Source organism: Ailuropoda melanoleuca, chromosome 8 (genome assembly GCF_002007445.2).
Source record: "Ailuropoda melanoleuca isolate Jingjing chromosome 8, ASM200744v2, whole genome shotgun sequence".
NCBI lineage: Eukaryota > Metazoa > Chordata > Mammalia > Carnivora > Ursidae > Ailuropoda > Ailuropoda melanoleuca.
The window spans coordinates 52,068,369-52,089,018 of NC_048225.1; the positions used below are offsets into that span (position 1 = coordinate 52,068,369).

The window sequence follows — 20,650 nt, forward strand, 5'->3', positions numbered from 1 at the left end:
GATTTCCAAAGGGCTCCTAGGAAGTAGCAAGTCCAGCCCCCTCCCCCTGGACATATGGGCAAAGGGACCAAGACTTGTGAGTCACACAGCAGGGCAGGGCAAGTTCAGGACTAGGACTTGATTTCCGGCCTCCCAGTTCAGGGTTGCCCCAGGGTGACGGGAGCTGCCAGGCCCAAGGGGAGGGTCACAGGCTGAGCGCGACCTGCTCATGGCATGCCCTACCTAAAACCCTTCCACAGAGCACCCACTGCTTTCAGGATGGGGGCTCTAAGCCCACCAGGATGGCTTCTAAGGCCCAGTACCATGTGGCTCCTGCTGATGTCTTCGTCTTCCCTCTCACTGCCTCTTCCCCACCCCCTCCCTGACACTTGGGCTATCCTTAGCACTCAGTACTCCTGAAGCATGCCAACCCTTTTCATAGCTCCTGGCCTCTGCATACATTGACCCCCTCCACCTGGAATTCTGACTAGTAAATTCCCACCTGTACTTCATGGCTCAGTTCAGATAGCACCTCCTCCAGGAAGCCTTCCCTGCCTGACCACCCCTAGGCTTCCAAAAGCTCTGATGTTTCTGTCTATCCATCCCTGATTATATGCATTATGTTGTCAGGTCAGGGTCTGTCCCCACCTGTGTCACCCCAAAGTTGGGGAGTTAATCCAGGGCAGGGGGTAGGCTCAGCCACTACCTCACACAATATAGGGCCAGGCCCAGAGATTGCTTAGGAAGGAACCCTGGGACCAAGTGTGGTGATCCAGGCAGCCCCAGCCCACAGGTCCTGGTGTGAGGTCCCTCTGCCCCCCCCAACTTGCCCCCCAGGGTGAGCATCAATTTTTCACAAGGCCCATTCAGAGGCACTGGGGCATTTGATCCTCTGTCCAGGACACTGCCTGACACCTGAGCCCTGACCCCTGCCCTGGAGCTCCGTCACCTAGCCTGGCTGGCGGGGAAGGCGATTCAACAGGGCTGGCAGGCGGCTGCCCTGGGGAGCCGTGTCCGAGCAGGGTGCCCAGCGGCTGTGCCAGCCTCCTGCACCAGGGTGAGCCTCAAGAGCCGGGGCAGAGCCAGGCCTTTCAGGACTCTGGAGGGTGGAAGGGGCATGGACTTTGACCGTCACACAGAAGGAAAAAGCTACAAGATAAACTTCTTCCTGAAAATAAGAACTAGCCCACGTTTAAGTTAATTGCTTTTCAAATTGACAATAGGCAAAACTCTATTTACACTTCTGTGTCCATGGCTGACTTTACCTTGTCTCCACAACAACCCTGGGGCCCCTCAGGCTTCCTGTTCCCATTTCACAGATGGGAAATTTGAGGCACAGAGGAAAGAAGTTACTTATCCAAAGAGAGAGAAAGAGAGATAAAGAAACATCAAGAAGGAGTGTCAGAGGCCAAAAAAGACTCTCTCTCTCTCTCATCGCCACCCCAGCACGTTTGCCCCCCTGCCCCAGGCCCAGTCAGAGACCATTCAATGGACACCATGCCCCCGACTCCGCCCTTCTCCAGGCTACAAGCCTCCATCTGTCCAGCTTCAGGACCGTTTCGTTCCGTGGCTATTGTAGCTGTACCCCCAAATGTGGCAGGCCACCCAGACCAGGAGCAAATGGCTGTGGGGGCAGGGGCTCCAGGGAGGCCCAAGTCCGTGATTCCCCCAACGTCCAGCAAACCCTTCTCCCAGTGCCCAGGATAGGGGGCAGCCCACGCTTACCGGGGTCCCAGCTCCCCACGCTCAGCAACCCACCAGGCTGGCTGCAGCTGCCACCCGCACGAAGGGCTCAAGCTGGGGTCCCGGGTCTGGGACAGTCTGCAGACCCACGTCCGCTCTTCCTCTGTCTTGCTCCGAGGCCCGTCACTCTGGGGATCTCTCTCGATCTGTCCGTTCCTCCCTGTGTGACTGTCTGTCTCCGTCTCAGCCTCTCCCTCTCTTTCCCGACCAGGGCGGCTGTCCAGCGGCACTGCTGTCCTCCCCGCGCCCCACTCCAGAGCCTTCCCTCAGGAGGCGGAGCCAGAGGGGCCTCCAAGATCTGGGTATCGTGACCTCAGTGCAGGAGGCAGGCTGTGCCGCCCGGCCGGTGCGGAGCCGGCTGCCCAGGGGGGAGACAGGGGTCCTGGGGTCCCTCGGCTGCGCTGCTGAGCAGCGTGGGACTCAAGCAAAAACTCCCCGTGCCGGCCCCAGCTGCCGGCTATTATACGCAATAGGGCCACCGGCTCCCAGCACGTGGGCGGGGCACCGCCCATCCCGACCCCGTCCCTGATTTGCTGAGTCCCGGCACCTGCCCACCCTCCACCACGCCTGTTTTCTTGTTAAGTGCCTGCTTGACACTCTTGGAAGGACCTGGCAGGGCGGGCAGGAGGCTGCAGGCCCCATGTTCCAGCCTTTTCTCCCCAGTCCCTGTACACACACCACCCTTCCCCAGACCCACTCCCAAGGGCTCCCCTCAGATGTGCCCCCTGAAGCTCTTCACTTCAACACTGTCCCCACAGCCTGTTCTGGGGGAGGGGGAGGTGTTGTCCACAATCATCCAGGAAACTGTCTCTCAAACCAATGAACTCGGAGCAAGCCTGCCTGTCCCAGGGACACGGATGAACTGCGGCGAACTACTGTGATGTAGAAGTGGGGGGCGGGGCACACACAGGAAGGGTCCACAGTGTTACTAGCACGGCAAAGACGTAACAGGGAGGACTCCTCGCTGAGACCTGGCATGTTCTTGTCACCACCCTCTGCCTCCTGCCTCCCTGGCAGCTGCCCCATCAGGGCAGGCGTCTCTAGGGGCCCCTTTGGCCTGGGCAGAGGGAAGCACTCTTGGAGCCCCCGCCTCTGTAAGTGGGGTGCGTCTGCAGGGAAGAGGCTACACCCCAAGGAATAGGGTGGGAGGCTCAAGGGTGCCACCTGCTGGGCGCTGGCGCAGCTGCCCTCTGGAGCCCACACGGGAGCAAGGCTGAGCGTCCAGCCTCCGCTGGGAGCAGCAGGTGAGAAGCGACAGTGCTGGGACTCAGACTCTGACTCGACGCTTCCGACCCCTACAGGCCCCCGGCTGCCAGAGCGGCCTCCGCCAGGCGGCAGGGCAGGGGCTGCGCCGGGGCACCGTCCCCACTTCTGGGCTAGCGCCTGCCACTGCCACTTGCTACCTACCCCCCACCCCAACCCAGTCATCACTGAGTTCTGTCCACTCTACTTCCAAAATCTCTCCATGAGTTCTCCCCAGTCCCTACCCCCCAGCTTCCTGGCTGGAGCTGCCAGCAGCTTCCTCCCAACAGCCTCCACCCTGGCCTTCCCCCATCCACCTGTGCCCCACAAACCCAGCTCCTCTTCCTGTGGCTGCCTCCCTCCCTCCACTGTCCCCTTGCACCAGGGCATCGACCTTCCCTCCCAGATAGGCTGGAAGCCCGCAGAACTCACACTGCCCTTCCAGTCACTCCCTGCACAGTGCTTGTTAGAATCGCAGTGTCTCCATTGGCCTCCTGCCCCCCAGCTAGTGTGTGGACTGCCCCACAGATGGGACTGGCTGGTTCCCTGCAGCCCCAATGCCTGGGACGGGGCTTAGGACAAGGCCAGCGGAAGGAATGATGGGATGATCCCCGGTGACCTCCACCCATGGATGCACCAGCTGGCAGCAGGGTCCCGCCTCAACTGGAATATCCCCTCCATTGTCCCTTACCCCAGAGGGACAGACAGATGCAAGACTCTTTCTGAGATTGTGGTAATGTTTATTCTGAGAACAGAACAGGTCTCCGTTCCCGACCCCATGGTCGGCCCTGGGGGAGTGAAGCCCACATCCAGGTGATATGACCAGAAGCCCTGCCCAGCAGCAGGTAAGGACTCTGAGGACCCCATGGGCTGAAGGGCGCATCAGGGGAATGGAGCATTTGCTCTCCCCACCCACCCTCCAGTCCCGGCCGGCAGAACTCCATCCTCACCTGCCCAGGGACCAGGGCCCTTTGCACAGCCAGGAGCCAGGCTGGCCCACTCAGAGGAGCAGCAAGCAAGGGCAGGGCTGCCAAAACTGGTTTTTTCTGGGAGGGCCTGAGGGGGACGGCAATGCCCAATCCCCAGACCGAAGCCCACACAGGCCTGCCGATCGGTCCTGGTTTGCCCACTAGCCCAGGTGGGCATGGCTGAGCAAAGACCCAGGTGTCAGCCCCAGGGGCCCCACGCTGGTATGCCTGGCCCTCACCTCTCCACCCCGACTCGGGAGTCTTCACTTGGAAAAGACACTGAGGAGTGATTACATGAATGTGCGTAGTGGGCACGCTAGAGAGAGACAGAAAGGGTATGGTTTTGCCCTTATTCAGCACTTGTGAAAGCACCGACACACAAGAACCATTGGCCCCGCTTCGCAGAAGGGAAATCGAGGCACAGGAGGGTTCAGGGACTTGCTCCTGGTCACGTGGTCCTGCCCCAGCCCCAGACCCAAGTTCTGCAGAAGTCCCAGCTTTTCGAGAAGGAATCCTCTGTCCTCACACGTGGCTGGGTGCCCGGGCGCAGGAGCAGAGCCAGGCACACCCAGCGCCTCCAGCCGGGACGCGGCGCCGAACAGCCAGCAGGGGGAGCCAAAGGTTCAGGTGCCTGGAATGCCCAGCAAGGCCACAGGAGTTCCTGCTCTTAAACCAACTGGGCTTTTCATTTACATCACCTGGTCTGCAGCCAGCAAAGGCCACAGAAGAGACCCAGGCAGGTCGTGGCACCAACACTCACCAGGAACCCCAGGTGGGGCCAGCTGGCGATATGCCCGAACGCCCTCTTCTTCACCCGCTGTGGTCCTCCTCTGAAAAGGCAGGACTCCTCATCCCCCACCCCCGGCAGAATCTAAATAAAATCAGCAGACCACAGGAACTGGAGGTGAAGATGAAAAAAGGGGGTTCAGGCTCTCAGTTTAAAAGCCCCTGGTTAAAATTGGTAACACATAGAGAATATAAAGAGGGCTAAAGGGACACTTTGATCCAGGCAGCAAGAGGAGGGCCATAGCCTCTTTGGCTGTGTTCTGGGGGGAATGCTGGGAGAGGGGCCTCTGGTCAGGTGACAGACTTACCTGTCTCCTGCCAAGCCTGACAAATGACCTGAGTCCAGTGGGCCAGGGACCACCGCCCCAGGGTCCCCTGTCCCGGGAAAAGCTCAGGTCTTGCAGCAGAGGGGGGCCTTCAGGTCCCCAGGCCTCCCCACACCCTCCTGGCCCACCAAACCGGGCACACGCCTCCTGGCATGAGGACAGTAGAGGCAGGAAGACGCCCTTCCTCCCCATGGCCGCCACCATCCCACTAGGGGCCTTCACACAGAGGCTAGGAGTGAAATCAGCCTCGGGTAAGGGGGCAGCCATAGCTCCTCTGGGCGTCTGGGCATCTGCCTTGGAGAGGACCTGAGAGCAGGGGTGAGGCCCAGGACAGGGGCCGGGTCTCCCAGAGTGGCAGTGAGGTGCCTGGTGCCACCAGGGGGTCTCATGGGCATCGTTTATTCATTTGGCAAATCTCTGTTGCATAAATAAATGGATGGGCAAGTGGATAGGATCAGAGAACGAACAAATGTCACCTGCCCATTTTCCTGACTCCAGCCCAAGCAGGAACCCAGCAAGAGCCAAGAGTCCTTTCAAGGTGGCTAGAAAAGCAGGTGTAGGTGACAGAGAAAGCAAGGTCTGGTTCACAGGGGCGGGCCTGGGACACAAGGGGCAAGAGTGGGGTTTGGGGACGTGGCAGATTGTGTGTAAACAAGTGAGATCTTGGCACTCCGTCGGCAGACAGCAGGGCCCTGGGAAAATGTTTTCAACGGATAGAGTCCCTTCGCAGTGGCGACGGCTGGGGTAAGGAGAGCTCTTGTCAATCTCAGGCAGAAAGGCTCCTCCATGAGAAGGGACTGCTTTGGGGGCCTTGGGACACTGAGGCCCTGAGAAGGGCAGAGGCCTCCCCAGGTCACACAGCAAGTCAGCGGAAAAGCTGGGAAGAGGCCCCCAGCGTCCTGGCTCCTGGGCGAGTCCCTGGCCAGGCTGGGGACATGCAGATGGTAAAACCGCGGCGGCCAGGCAGGGGGGCAGGTGTCAGACGGCCGTGAGGGAGGTGCTGCTTAAGACGCGCACAGCGACGGTGCCGGGCAGGTCGCTGGGCTGCCGGCTGCTGCGGTCCTGGAGGTGGAGGGTGTGCAGGGCCTGGAGGTCATCCGGGTCAGCCTTCAGGTGCACCTGGCCCAGGAATTCGTCCTTCAGGACTCGGTGGTTCCAGATCTGGGAAGAGACAGAGGATCGCGGTGCGGGAAGCATCTTTAAGAGCAGGGGTATAGGTCTGGCCGTACTCCTTCCAGAGCCTCAGGCTTCCTCCCATCTGTCCAACTCCCTTCCACGGACACAATTAAGTGTGTTATTAGTTCTGCTGCTGACCTTAGGTGACGTTGGACAAGTGATACACCCGCTGCCCTGACTTCCCCATCTTCAATATAGGGTTGGATCAATGGCCCCTGTGGGTCCTTTCAGCCCCAACATCTACAGGTTCGTGATTTGATCCAGTGGGACCCACTATTAGGAAAACTTGGAAATCTTCCCCTGAGGAACTGGGAGTTTGTTTACAGATGGTTTCTCACCCAGGGAGGGGCTGGCCTGGGCCCGGGGGATGGAGGACTTCCCACTAATGAGCCCAGAATCATCCACTGGCCACCTTGGCCTGAGAAGGGAAGGAAGCCCATGGCCAGGACCCTGGATTTCTGGTCCCTCGCTCTCAGGAAACAGCTACCCCTACCACACGGCATCGCATCTCGGCGCAAGCTTTCCTGGTAGACCCACCTCCAGAGGGATGTAAGGAACAGCTCCCAAGCCCCTGGGGCAAAGCGGGCAGAGGTGACCACTGTCCCTGGCCTGACCCTGCTGTGTCTCAAAATCACACCAGCCAATCCAACTTGCCCACCCCACAGGGGGAACTCTGGGGCACCAGGCAGGGCCAGCCAGAGAATTTGTGAGGCCATACCATGTCAGGGACAGAGTGGGAACCAGCATGTAGTGTTCCTGGGTCCCCAACAAAAGCTCTGCCACCCTGGGCCCAGCCCCTGTGAGTGGGGAAGCGTCAAGGCGGGGGGCCCAGGAGCGGCCCTCGGGACGGGCAGGCTCACCTGGACTGTGATGGGCTGGCCCGGCTTCTTGCGGTAGAAGATGCCTTTCACGTCATACTCGGGCGTCGAGGTACCTTTCTGCACGGCCGAGCGGACTTTGTCTCCCTCACACTTAATGATCACATAAGAGTTGGCCCCTAGAGAAATTGAGTGGGTCACGGGGTGATGGTGGGGGCTGGGGCAGGACCCAATGGGACAGATGTCTGGGAGGTGAGTTCCCCTCCCCAAAGCAGAAGCCAGAGTTCCTATATTCAGGAGAAGGGAGACCAGAGGCTGACTCACTTCCTAACTTCCAGAGATAGGAGGGGGCACACTGGTGATCCCTGGCCTCCATGCTGCCCCCCCTGCCCCGAGCATATTCTCCCCTATTCTACTTCACCAGCATATCTTAATGCTTCCTCAGCCTGGAGAAAGACCACTTCCTCCAGAAAGCCTTCCCTAAGCAGTGCCTCCCAGCTGTCTGTCCCTGTGTCTGACTGCCCCCCACACCGGAAGCTGCCCAAGAGCAGGCAGCAGAGCCCATTCCCCCCTGGGCACCCAGTTTCACTCCCAGGCTGGGCCCAGCGCAGATGTTAGGAAAGGTTTGCTCATTCAATGAGTGAGAGCAGGAGAGTTCTGGAGGCTGGGTGTCTACTGCCGAGCAGTGGGGAGAGGGCAGGGGGCACCTCCTTGGTGAGGTGGGTACTGAAGCTTTCCCCAGGTGAGCTCACCTGTCGAGGAGTCCTTGAGACCAGCAGCCCCTAGGACGTGCACCTGCGTCACCTGCTGGGGGTAGCCACACAAGGAGCTCCAGCAGGAGTGGGGGGGCTCATCTAGGCGCAGCTCCCTGGGACGGGCCAGAGGAGGAGATAGGACAGGTGATGGAGGGGGGCCAGGGAGATGGAAGGTGAGGGGGTTCAAGAAGGGGGAAGGGGAGGGGAGCAGTATTTAGTCCAGCCTTTGCTCATCCTGGGCAAACCACCACAGGCTTCCTGCTGCTCTCTGTCTCCTCAGAGATGCCCCACCTTCCCCGAGAGAAAAGCAATCTGGGCCAAAACTTCTGCTGGGATGTTACCGGTATTATTTGTAACCCTCCCAAAGCCCTGGGTGATAGGTGACTATTCCCATCCCCATTTTACAGACTACGAAGCACGGGGCTCACTAGGAGAAGAGATCCGCCCCACAGCGGGACAGAGGTGGAACATGGACTGGCAGGACTCAGGTCCACTGAGCCACCACACATGCTGCCTCCCAGGTCTGCCGTGGGTGCAAGGAGCCCTGAATTGGGGCTGCCTGCCAAGGTGGGGGGGCAGTGTGGGGCTCACAGGGTCTGCACCCCAGCAGGGATGAGATGGCTCCAGCAGTCTGCTTAGCCCAACCCGACCACTGGTGTCGTGACCTTGGAAACCACCCCCACTCTTGATTCCCCAATCCTGATCTGTAAAATGGAGGGGCCAGGCCCCCCACTTGGGGTTCAGGAAGAGCAAATGAGAGGAGTGAAAGCTTTGTAAACCGTGAAGTGCTATGCACATATGAGACGCTGTCCCCTTATGCAGCCAAGAGAGGCTGGGACAGAGGAGCAGGGGAAGGGAGGGGAAGGCAGCCCAGGGAGGCTGGAGGGCTGGGCTCCCCGCCTGGGGCAGACATGAGCATCTCTAGGCTGCAGATCCGGGTCAGCCCGGTAGGGGACTTGGCCTCCCACCCCCGGCCCCGGCCCAGCCCCCACGCACTGGCAGTCGGAGGGCACATCAGTGAAGACCCGAAGCAGGAACTCGCCAGTGTGGCCGGGCTCGAAGGTGGTGGGGATGATGACATAGCGGCCCTCGGGCTGGTCGGTCCGTAGGAAGACGCTGCGCGAGTTGATGTAGATGGAGCTGGCGGCCCTGTGCTGCAGGCTGTGCATGCGGTACTGGCGGTTCTCCTCCACCTGCGGGGAGAGGGGGAGCTGGGCCGCACGCCCCCCGCCCTGTGCCCCCCGCCCGTCTGCACCACGCATGGCTCCCACGCCGCCGTGGAAGGAGCAACAGAATCGCGCACATGCAGTGCCCAGGAAAGGCAAATCTGCAGAGACGAGGTCGATGGGCGCTTGCCCAAGGCCTGGGGGGGCGACGCAGGCAGGCGGGGCAGGCGGACGGGACCGCACAGTGGCAGCTGAAGGGTGTGAGGTTTCTTTTCGGGGTGACGAAAATGCTCTAGAATGGTGGCAACGGTCGCACGACTCTACGAATATACTAAAAGTCCCTGTACACTGTGCAGGAGTGAACTGTATGGAGCAAAACTGTAAGAGGAGGAGGACAACAGGACTCCCCCCGTAACGACGTCCGTGGAGTTTCTGACTCACGACAGACCGAGCAGCACTGTCTGCGCCCATCACAGCCCGCGGCCGTGAAATGACATCACCAGCTTCCAGGACATGTGCGCTAACTCCTGGAACGAGCGCCGTGATAAGCTGCAGCCACATCACGTGAGGTCAAAGTCACAACACCCCAGCGCACAATGGACGTACCGACATGAGCACACGCACGGACGGTCATGACATGACCGAGCTCGTCTGACACAGGGGCTCAACTCAGCCCGCGTGCCTCGCGCACCCATGTGATCTCATGAAGTTCTGGGTGTCTGGCGGCCCGCAGTGTCCCACTGTGTGCTGTCACATCCCCGGTGTCGCAACATGCGGAGGGCCTCAGGCCCCAGGCCAGCAGAAGCGGCCAGGGGTAAGCCTGCCCAGCTCTGCCCAGGATGCTTCCTCCTGGGGCCCAGCAGGGCCTCCAGCTCAGGGGGACCCAGAGCCCTGAGGGAGGGAGCAGACAGGGCCTCCCAGAGCATGGTCTGACCACCGGCAATTCTCTCCTTCCCACCCACCAAATAGCCTGTGGGTCCAGGGCGGGAAGGAATTGGGCTGAGAGCTCCCAGGGCAGCCAATCCCAGGCAGGCCGGGCCCTGTGGGTGTTCCAAAGACGGCTCACGCGACGCCAGGTCCACGGCGTCAGCCCCTGCAGCCAGACGGCGGCATGAGCTCCCTCCCAGGCCCGGGGGGCCTAAAATGCAGCCCCCTCGCTCTCCTCCCCCCAAGCAGGGGTCCCAGCTGGCCTCACCTTATAGATGTCAAAGCCGATGGCCAGATTCTCACCCTTGCCGTCCCGGCGGGTAGACTGCTTCGGCCGCTGCTGGATGCAGATCAGCACTTCATCCTCAGGCTTCTTGACATCAAAGATGTACTGCAGGGACCGCAAGGAAAAGAGACACCGCGGTAGGACCGCCGGGGACAGGTGCGCTGGCCCCCAGAAGCTGGGCTCTCGACGGTGAGGGCCCAGGGGAGTCATGGCACCTCTCTGGGCCTCGGTCCCTCACCTATGACCCAGGCCTACGGTGCCCACTCTATGGGGGGGGGGGCTGGGTGACATCACGATGCTCAGCTCTGAGCCCGCATGCCATCGGTGCCAAACGAAGGCACGCCAAACATGAGAACTGAACAGTTGCCAGGGTCATGACTAAGGAGGCTGCAGGGGAGACATCCTCCCTGAGGGAGAGCCAGCCTGGCCAAGCTCCCCTGGAAAGAGCAGTACTGTGGGTGTAGAAACAAGGGGTTCGAGTCCTCAGCCCAGCCTCCCTCTAAATGTCCCTGTAACTCTGGACGACACACCCATGAGGCCTCAGAGCCTTAGTTCCTCATCTTTACCATCTGCAGATCACCCAGGACCCCCCAAACATGCCCATCCACACCCCACTAAACAGACAGGTGCACAGAGGCCCACAGGGGGACAGGGAGGTACCCAAAGTCATGCAGGACAGTGACAAGGACCAGGGGCAGGGGCCCTGAGAACACTCACTTGCGGGTTCTGGAAGAAGGTGTCCTTGTGATTGATGCAGCCCCCACTGCGGTTCTTCTGGGGGTCCTCGTGCCGCGTCCAGGCGCCCCGCAGCCGGGCCTCCTCCCACGTCTTATGGACGCTCAGGTAAGACGTATTGATCAAGCGGCACTTGATGATGTCGGTGAAATACCGGCACACGTCCTCGAAGGTCATCCTGGCCGAGACAGGAGGCTGAGCCGGCCAGGTCCCCTGGCTGGCCCGCCCACCCACCCACCCTGTGCGCTCTGAGCCACCACCCACACAGGAGCGAGGGCAGACGCGGCGGCGCCTGGCCTCCTCCCAGCTTTCTGGCCTCAGTTTCCTGATGTGTAAGATGGGAATGAAGCTCACAACAGCCGCCTCTCTCACGGGTAGTGCAGAAATTAAGTAAAGCGATAAAAGCAGGTAATGCACGTTCCAGCAGAGAGGACTGGGTGCTGGAGCAGCTCAGGGTCCCCTGAGGTTGGCGGTGGGACTGTGGGGATGAACAGGCCCATTACTGCCCAACTCATTTCACAGAGATGGCGTGACTGGTCCAAGGCCACAGAGCAAGTTGACGGTGGGGCGCCTGCTAAAGCCCTGGCTCCGGCCTCAGGGCTCCCGGCCACAGGAGCCCCACCCCCCAGCCCCGGCCCCAGACGCCCACCCGGGGCAGGAGCACACTCACCAGAACTCCCCGTCATCCTGCACGGTCACACCCATCTTTTCCCGCTCACTCTTGCTCACTTTCTGCCACTCCTCCGAGCTGGAATGTGGACACGAGGAGGGAAGGAGGGGAGTGTAAGAGGAGAGACCCCACCAGGTCCACCCTGGCCAGGGAGAGGAGGCATCAGGGCCAGCTCAGTACCAGGCCTCCATCAGTGTGGGTATAGTTGGGGACACCCAGGGCCAGGGCCAGCCCCTCTCCAAAAAGCCTGTCTGCCACTCCCACAGGTAACCATGGGCTGCCTCCATGCCAGGGTCCGAGGCCTGAGAGCAAAGCTGCAGGCTGGGGGCAAAGGCGGAATGACCCTCAGGGGAGGGGGCTCCCTCACGGGGGGCCTGGCTCTGCTCCTATCCTAGCTCCACCGGGGCCATGAGCCGAACACAGAGCAGTCACCCCTATTCTCATCCCTGGTGGCCTCCCTCCCTGCTTTCTTCCCCATTCACCGCCCGGCGGGGCTCTCTGTCCCCTATAGGAATCAACTTATCGCCACCTCCAGGTCTTTGCCCTGCAGAATCCACCCCCCACACACACACCTGCTGCAAGGTAAGCTCCTAATGTCATACTCCTCCCAAATCCTTCAAGGCCCAGCCACCACCTCCAGGAAGCCCACATTTGTCCTTGCCCAAGCTCTCATACCGGGGCCCACGCACCCGGGGTCTGTCCTGTGCCCACACTCCCACCCCTGGGCCTCACGTGTCACTCCAGGGCCCGTTCCATTCCCGCTCGCCCCAGGGGTTACGCAGGCGGATCATGTCCAGCTTCTCCGACTTGAAGAAGGCCAGCAGGCCATGGCCCAGGCGCACCTTGCGCACGTCAGTGATGGCATATGCATGGCCCTTCACCAGGCCGCACGCCAGGCGGGCCTCCATGTCTGCTGCTGTCACTGCCTGTGGGAGGACACAGTTGCCCAGAGAGGCAGAGCCCCGTCAGGCTCCTGCGGGAGGGAAGGCGTGGGGGTGGGTAGTGTGCCTACACCGCCCCCTAGAGGACAGGGAAGGCATGGCAGCCCCACACAAAGCAGAGGCCGCGATTGGGGACTGAGCTCAGGGTTTGCAAAGCCCCCACTGGGCAGCACTGTGGGGTCAAGAAAGGGACCTAAAGTGGGCTTGGCCCAGGGGTGTATTGGAGTTCACTGGCACTGGCTTAACTGTGCAACTGTTAAAACATTAGCTTGAAATCAACACGGGAAATCAGCAAATGCTACAAATCAGGGCTTTTCATTTTTCCAGAGGGCCGGTCTATCAACACACCACTGGTGTCTGCTCTGAGCCCCAGCTTCCCCACCTGAACTATGAGCAGTCAATGAAATAAGGCAATCCTTTTGAAGCACTCGGGCCTGTGCCAGCCGCAGGGGGTCACTCCCCCCTTCCAGTCACCTTGTAGCTTGTGATGCCTCAAACCCCGACTAAGGGACCCTCAGAGGCACAGACACCCACTGCCCCAGTACAAGATGCCCATAAAAGGGGGATGCTGGTCAAAGCGGAAGTCATTTCATACCGTAGAGCTTAGGGCATGGGGGCCTGTGGCTTGTGCTGCCCAGCACTGGGGAGGGAGGTTGTACCCCCCAACTGCTCCCCTCTACCCCCCAGGCTGGGGGTGCAGATTCAGGAGCCAGTCTGAGCGGGGGCTCTGCTTGGGACACCACAGCCAGCTCCCACCCCAGGAAGGGCTGGCGACGGGGAGGGCTGCCTCTGTGCTCTCACCTTGATGGAGGCACTGATGAGGCCTCCCCGACTATGCACCTTCAACACACGCTCAAACAGCTGGTTCCTCTTGGCCTCGTCGTCAGCGAAGCCGCCCTCAGTCAGGTCAATGGGCTCGGAAACACCACCCGTGAAGTCCACCAACGCATCCGCCGTGTTGCCTCCATCCAGGGCCTGGTAACAGCCCGCCAGCCTGGGGAGCAATGTGGAAAGAATTCCCAGCTCATGCTCCCCAGCCAGTCTAAATCCCTCCCCTTGCAGGGGAGATATCTGGAACTCAGAGAGGTCCGGCACACTGCCAAAGTCACACAGCAGGTCACAGCAGAGCCAAAACTGGAATCCATGTCTCTGGCTCCTAGGCTAACATTTGTCCCACTGAACCACACCATTTTACCACTCAAATTCCTCTTCGCCCTAGCAGTCTGTCTTCAAAATTAGCTGTCCAGAAATCAAGCAATTCTTCTAAAAAGTGTTAAAAGCTCGTGTACTTTTTGAAACATCAATTATAAATAATTCACATTATTTAATAACAATATAAACCCAGAAATCACCTAAATGTCTAACAACAAGGAATTGACTTGAGAAACTAGTTTACGCTCCATCTGCATTCTGGGACAAGGCAGCCACAGAATGACGTCTTGTAAAGGCATTCATGTGGCAGGAAAACGCCAGTGCTCGCTTGGTACGTTTGAGAAAACAAGACAGCTGGATTCCAGCGATGTTCAAAATGTACGCAGGGGCGCCTGGGCAGCTCAGCTGGCTGAGCACCTGACTCGGTTTCGGCTCAGGTCGTGACCCCGGGTGAGATCATGCCTGGTGTCAGGATCCGTGCTCGGCGGGGATCTGCTCAAAGATTCTCTCCCTCCCCCTCTGCCCTTGCCCCTGCCCCAGCACACACACACACACTCTCTCTTTCTCTCTGAAGATAAACAAATCTTTTAAAAAGGAATAAAAATTAAAATGTATGCAATAATTCATTTAAAAAACATTAAGCATGGCTGGCTGACTCAGTCGGTAGAGCACGGGACTCTTGATCTCGGGGTCATGCATTTGAGCCCCACATTGGGTGTAGAGATTATTAAAAGAATTAAAAAATAAAAAATAAAAAATAAAAAACATACAGCGTCTACCCTGTGCAACCTACCAGGCGCTAGGGGCATAACCGCAGCTTCTTCTATGAATGTTAGGAAAAGGCTGGGGATCTTAGAGGCAGTGCTGAACGTGAACAGCAGAATGGGATACATAACAAAACAGATGACACACACTGAAAATCTACACCTATCTATGAAAATCTCTGCCTGATCTATCTTTTGCGGTGTCCCACAAAACAGCCTCACAGGCTCTGCAAGGTAACCTATAAACAGAAAGAGCCGTCAAAGATGTTAAAAGAGCTGCGAGTGGCAGGGAGGGTGTAGAGGGGACACAGGCGGCACAAGGAGGGAGCCAGGCATGGGGGGCGGGGCCTTGGAGGGGAGGGGAGCAAAGGTTCCCCAAGGAGGGGGAGCCTGGTCAACTCAGGTGGCCCTGAACAGAGAAGGGGGGTGGAGAGGCCTGGAAGAATATGCAGGAGTACAGGCGACTTTTATCACCTTCTTCCTGGGTTTCTGTATTTTCTGAATTTGCTATAACAGACATGCATTCCTTTTATAATTTTAAAAGTAAATCAATGAGAAAGCAAGCAAGTGTAAATAGTATGGCTTCTGTGGAAGACAGTCTGGTGGCCATTTAAAAATTTGAACACAGAACTGCCGTAAGACCCAGCAATTCCCATCCAGGTATGTATTCCAAAGAACCGAGAGCAGAGACTCGGACACTTAAGCGCCAACGTCCGCGGCGGTACACTCGCCATAGCCCACGGTGGAGACGACCCGAGTCCATTGACAGAGGATCGGAGAAACAAACTGTGGCACACCCATGCGATGGGATTCTGTGCCGCTCTGGACAGGAACAACACGCTGACATGCTACAGCATAAATGAGCACTGAGAACATTACGCCATGAGAAGTAAGCCAGACACGAAAGGGTAAATACTGTACGACTCCACTTACACGCTCGAGCTGGACAGGCTCGAGACCATGGAGACCAAAGCAGAAGTGGGTACTGAGGGCACTCCGGAAAGGGAGAGGGGCCTGCAACCCAGGGCCGCGGAGGCTCAGTGACCGTCAGGGGGCGAGTGTTGCTTTCTTCGGACTGAAAATGGAATCTGTCAATGTTGTGTTTTCTTGAGTTTGTTTCTGATGTTGCAAGTTGGTGTCTCTCCTTTTCCTTTCACACACACACACACACTCACACACACAGAGTCCAAGGAGACCAACGGATGAGTCTGGGGCGAGGAACCAGGGAGAGGTTCCCACAGAGCCGCTGGGCTGGTCTGCGACCCCACTGACCTCCTGCCCCAGGGCTGCCCCTAACCTACAGAGGCCTGAGCAGGTCACTCTGCCCCAAAGCCGTCCACAGCTCAGCAAACCTTTGTTCGGGCCCGTGCTGGGGACCCACGGCCTGGCACAGAGCAGGAGGAGGGGTCGGTAGAGACAGAACGGATGGAGAGTCAGTCAGGTGGTCGGATGAGTGGATGAAGGGGAGCCCAAGGGCAGGGAGGGCCCACCCTCCTCAACCAGCCCGGGCTCTGAGATACCACATCCCCAGCCAGGCTGCTAGGGAGGGCTTGGCAGCTGGGATCTGTGGGAAAAACCAGTGACCCGAACGTGAGTGCTGGCTCTGCCCTCTCAGGGAGAACAAGGAGAAACCATTCCTCCCTGTGTGGGTTGGTTTTGGGGACAGGACACCAGGTACCAGATCTTCAGTCCCGGTCCCCCTGCCCCCCGCCACGCCCTGGGCTCCCAGGCTCAGAGCACGCTGTGTGACTGAAGCAACCCCTCGCCCCTCTGAGCCAGGAGGGCTGGCTGGAGGCCAGCCCCGCGGAGCCCATCAGCCGAGGCGCCCGGGCCGCCCCCGCCCGCCGGGCCCCTGCCAGCACCTACTTGGCGTAGGCCTTCTCCACCAGGGCGCACCAGAACTCGTTGCGGGAGCTGGAGTGGCAGTAGATGAGCTGGTTGTTGACCGTGGGCAGCCGGTCATCGATGACCACGTCCACCCACTCCCCAAAGCGCCAGAAGTGAAAGTGGAAGATGCCCGCGTAGGCACTGGGTTTCTCGGGGTCCCACTCCTGCTCCTTCCAGTCGGGGATGACCTGGGCGGGGAGGGGGACAGGACAGCAACACAGTGCGGGTCACAGCTGCCTTCCTGAGGACACAGGGGCGCCTGCCTCGAAGGAATCAAAGTGGAAAGGAATACTGGGCTCCATCGCCATCCCTGCCATATGCTTCTCGTCTCTGGGCCTCAGTTTCCCTTCTCTGCAGTGGTTAGGCATAGGCTCCTGCCAGCTGTCACTCTAAGACTCTATGAGCGTCCTGCCCCCTTCCTCGGGCCACCCTCTGCGTCCTCCCCCCTCAGAAATACATCACATCCCTCCCAGCTCCCATCTGGTGAACGGTGCTCCCGCCAGCCAGTCCAGGGTGAACCCGACGCGGGCAGCCACACCGGCCCCTCCCTTTCCCTCGCTCCATCCTATCAGGCCAGTCTCAGCTCCTACGTTCTGCTAAAATCCATCTCCCGTCTGTCCCCCGGCATCAGCCTGGCCAGCCCCACCTCCTGGCCCCAGAAGCTAGAACAGAATCAGCTGCCACATGTGCCCTCACCCCACACAGCAGCACAGTGATCGTTCCGATCATGTCACTTACCCGAGAAGTGAGTCCAAACCCTTAATGTGCGATGCCCCGCCACCAGCTCCCAGGCTGGCTTTTCTACCCCCTCAGCCCTGCTCCCTGCTCCGGACTCTTTCTCTGCTCAGGAACTTTGCATCTGCTCTTCCTTCTACTCTTCACCCAGCTGATTCTCACTTGCCCTTTAGGATCCTCCTCCTCCTCCAGGAAGCCCTCCTTGACTCTTCAGACTAGGCCAGGATCTCTGCCTGTCTAACTCATAACCCCTGGCACTTCTCCTCAGGGACCATTACTGCAATTATAATTAAACAAGTGTGTGTCACTCCGTTCGATTCTGTTATTATCACTGGAACATTAGCTCTCTGAGGGCAGGGATACATCGGGCCTGGTCATTGCTGTATGCCCAGTACCTAGCCCGGGGCCTGGCCCAGAGATGGTGCTCGATAAACAAGTGTTAAAATTCATACGCGTTGATTGGGTCTCTAACAATATTATTTATGGAACATCTGGGACACGCCAGGTGCCACGACTTATCTCAGTTTAATTTGCACAATAACCCCGTTGCATAGATTACTATCATCCATCCCTGTTTACAGCTAAGAAACCCTAAAGCTCAGAGAGGGCAAGCAACTTGCCCAGTGTCACACAGCTAGAAAACACACATTCTTTGGGGTCAGGCAGACCTGGGTTTGAACCCAGGATTCAGACTTGTGACCTGTGGACTGCTCTGCACTGGTCCCGTGCTGACACTTAGGACCCAGACGGATGAGACACAGTCCCTGCCCTCAGGAGGCCCCCAGAGGTGGGAGAGGCAAAGGCTGAGGCTGACATGGGGAGCACAGGAAGCGTGGAGAGAAGGGTGTGCAGGGCCCGACCAGCAGGGCCAGCAGCAGCTTCCTGGCAGGTGTCCCGAGAGCCGGCTGTGGGCGTCCCCCAAGCAGATGAGGCAAATCTGGGCAGAGAAGGGGAAGCCCCTCAGCCTAGAGTCAGGTGACTTGCTGGCCCTCCCCAGCATGGGGCCAAGGAGGGCCGAACCCACTGGGGCCACAGGCAGCTCCTTCTGGAAGAAAACCGCCCTCAGCTCTGGGGGTGGCACCCCTGCATCCAGGCCGAGGAGCCAGAGATGCCCCAGGAGGCCGTAAACCCCAAGGCCAGCCCAGCCTGCCCACAGATACTTCAGCCAGAAGCCATTCCCCAACCCCACACTCATTAAGAAGGCTTTTGTTTACACACCTCTTACCACCAACAGGGATGTTGGCAAAGACAAATGGTCCCTGTGAGACACTGGAGACCAAGCGAATGAAAACGCGAAGCACCGTGAGAGCGGCCACACTGCCAGCAGCGGAGGCCTGCCCGGGGCCAGGCACAGATCGGCTACTCGCTCTGCCACCCCTGGCCCTTCCCACGACCTTTCGGGGACATACCATGGGAAGTCGCTGGCACAACGCCGCCCATGAGGACCGGTGAGGGAGGCAGGATTCACCCGCAGGGCTTCACTGCCTGGTGGTGCCTTTTCAGTCAATTCTGTGTCCTTTCGAAAACCTCCCAGGCCAGCCTCCGCCCCAGCCCCCAGCACCCTCGCCCACTGCTTTCAGGACAGAAAGCTGTACCAAAAATGGGGCACAAACAGGATGGTTTATCATCCCCACTGCACAGATGGGAAGGCCGAGGAACGAGGAGCTGCCCAAGGGCACAGAAGGATCAGGAGTCCGAAGCTGAGCACACCGGCCTGGCCAGTGCACCCTCCCCCCGCCCCACCCTGCTCTGCAAGCTCTGGACCGAATGGGGACTGGGGAGGGAGGAAGAGGAGCCCTAGCAGGTGCTGGGACGTACTGCTGGGGGTGCAGGAGCGTCATTAGCCAAACCCGGGGTTTGCCCCTGAGCCCTCTGTGGCTCAGGAAGCAGCTAATGAGGCTCCAGGGCCTGGAGATCCCGACTCAGGGATCTCTGTGGGCCTCAGTGTCCCCTCCTACATCATGGCCAGTGGGCCCAGCATAGCCAGCTTCTTACCCCACACCCCCTCTGCTGCCAGCAGGGTCCTGAGCGAGAAGGAAGACACTGTCCAGGACGGTGTGCTCACACAGGCACACACTCAAAGCTTCCCACACCACATCCTGTCGCACCCGGAATCAGGAAAGCAACCAAGGACCCTCGGGCCCCATCAAAGGATTCCCGAACCAACCTAAAGAGGCTCCCACTGGCCAAAGACGGCCATGCTCAGCATCAGTAAGGATAATTACTGCAATGGATGAGAACAGATCAAATACGTTCCCATCTATGAGATCACAACGACATTCACAAAAACAAATAATTAGTCACTACTGGAGGCCAGCTGGGAATGGACTCGTTTTCCCTTAACTGGAAAGTTAAGGGAAAGAATCGAGATTTATCCTGCCTATTCTATACAAACCGTACCTGCGGGTAACGAATAGCAGCAGATGAAGAGAGGTTTGCAACTGGAGATGAGTTGCAGCTAAGAACTGAGGAATATTAGACTAGAATATTAGACTCTCGCTATTTTACGACCACTCTCGCTATTTTACGACCACTGACAAATAATGGATTTAGCAGTGATCATTGACGGCTTCTAACATCGCGAAAAAGAGAGACGACCAGACATCACGTGCCTCGTGAGAAAAGTTCACAATGTCTCCTACAAAGCCGTCATGCCAAAAAACTTGTGCCTAAACCTGGGCCCACTAAGGCAAGTCCGAGCTCAGAGGAAATGTGTGGCACAGAGAACACTTGAAACGACACCATGACAAGCAAGCCAACAAAGGAAGGAAGAAAGCTACTACCTCATGAATCTAGAAAAAGATTTTTCCCCAAGTAAAGGGAAGAAAATAATAAAGATAGCAGAAATCAATAAAATAGAAGACACTCAAAAAATAGAGAAAATGAGGGTCCATCTCTGGGCTCTCTATTCTGTTCCACTGATCTGTGTTTGTGTTTGTGCCAGTACCAGACTGTCTTGATGGTCACAGCTTTGTGATCCGAGGGACACCTGCACCCCAGCGTTCACAGCAGCAACGTCCACAAGAGCCGAACTGCAGAAGGAGCCAAGATGTCCATCGACAGGTGACGGATAAAGAGAATGTGGTATTTATATATACAATGGAGCGGTACTCAGCCATCAGAAGGGATGAATATTTACCGTTTGCATCGACGTGGATGGAGCTAGAGGGTATTATGTTGAGCAAAAACAAGTCAATCAGAGAAAGATAATTATCATACGGTCTCACTCGTATGTGGAATATAAGAAACAGCACAGAGGATCATAGGGGAAGGGAGGGGAAACTGAATGGGAAGTCATCAGAGAGGGAGACAAACCATGAGAGACCCTTAACTATAGGAAACAAACTTAGGGTTGCTGGAGGGGAGGCGGGTGGCGGACTGGGGTAATTGGATGATGCCAGGATGCTTCAGGCCACCTCGGCTCTGTGTGCACGTGGCTTCCTCTCCGGTGCATCCCCTTCCTTGTCCCTCAGGGGTGAGCTGAGCAGCAGCTTGCAGGGCTCTCCTGGGCTGGCGCTCACCGCCACCCCCCGCCCCGGACAGCCGCTCCCCCAGGCCCTTTCCCTGATCACTGAGGGGAGCTTCTGGAGGGCG

General features: G+C 58.5%; 2 protein-coding genes across 7 annotated transcripts in view; both read right to left on the bottom strand.

Moving 5' to 3' along the window:
* MYO7A (myosin VIIA) overlaps positions 1-2,166 on the bottom strand; it is an 85,242-nt gene extending 83,076 nt beyond the window's left edge. Inside the window, 1 exon segment of the mRNA XM_034666290.1 lies at positions 1,705-2,166. The gene's annotated coding sequence lies outside the window, so the exon portion shown is untranslated.
* A 1,517-nt stretch (positions 2,167-3,683) lies between these two features.
* CAPN5 (calpain 5) overlaps positions 3,684-20,650 on the bottom strand; it is a 51,005-nt gene continuing 34,038 nt past the window's right edge. For all 6 annotated transcript variants that reach the window (XM_011237778.3, XM_034666291.1, XM_034666292.1 and 3 more), the window contains 10 exons: positions 16,301-16,509; positions 13,320-13,512; positions 12,310-12,503; positions 11,578-11,655; positions 10,890-11,085; positions 10,155-10,277; positions 8,790-8,986; positions 7,791-7,906; positions 7,081-7,217; positions 3,684-6,205 (listed from right to left, as the gene is read on the bottom strand). In XM_011237778.3, coding sequence (XP_011236080.1) covers positions 6,023-6,205; positions 7,081-7,217; positions 7,791-7,906; positions 8,790-8,986; positions 10,155-10,277; positions 10,890-11,085; positions 11,578-11,655; positions 12,310-12,503; positions 13,320-13,512; positions 16,301-16,509 — 1,626 coding nt within the window. In that variant the 3' untranslated portion in view covers positions 3,684-6,022. The remainder of the gene's footprint in view (positions 6,206-7,080; positions 7,218-7,790; positions 7,907-8,789; positions 8,987-10,154; positions 10,278-10,889; positions 11,086-11,577; positions 11,656-12,309; positions 12,504-13,319; positions 13,513-16,300; positions 16,510-20,650) is intronic.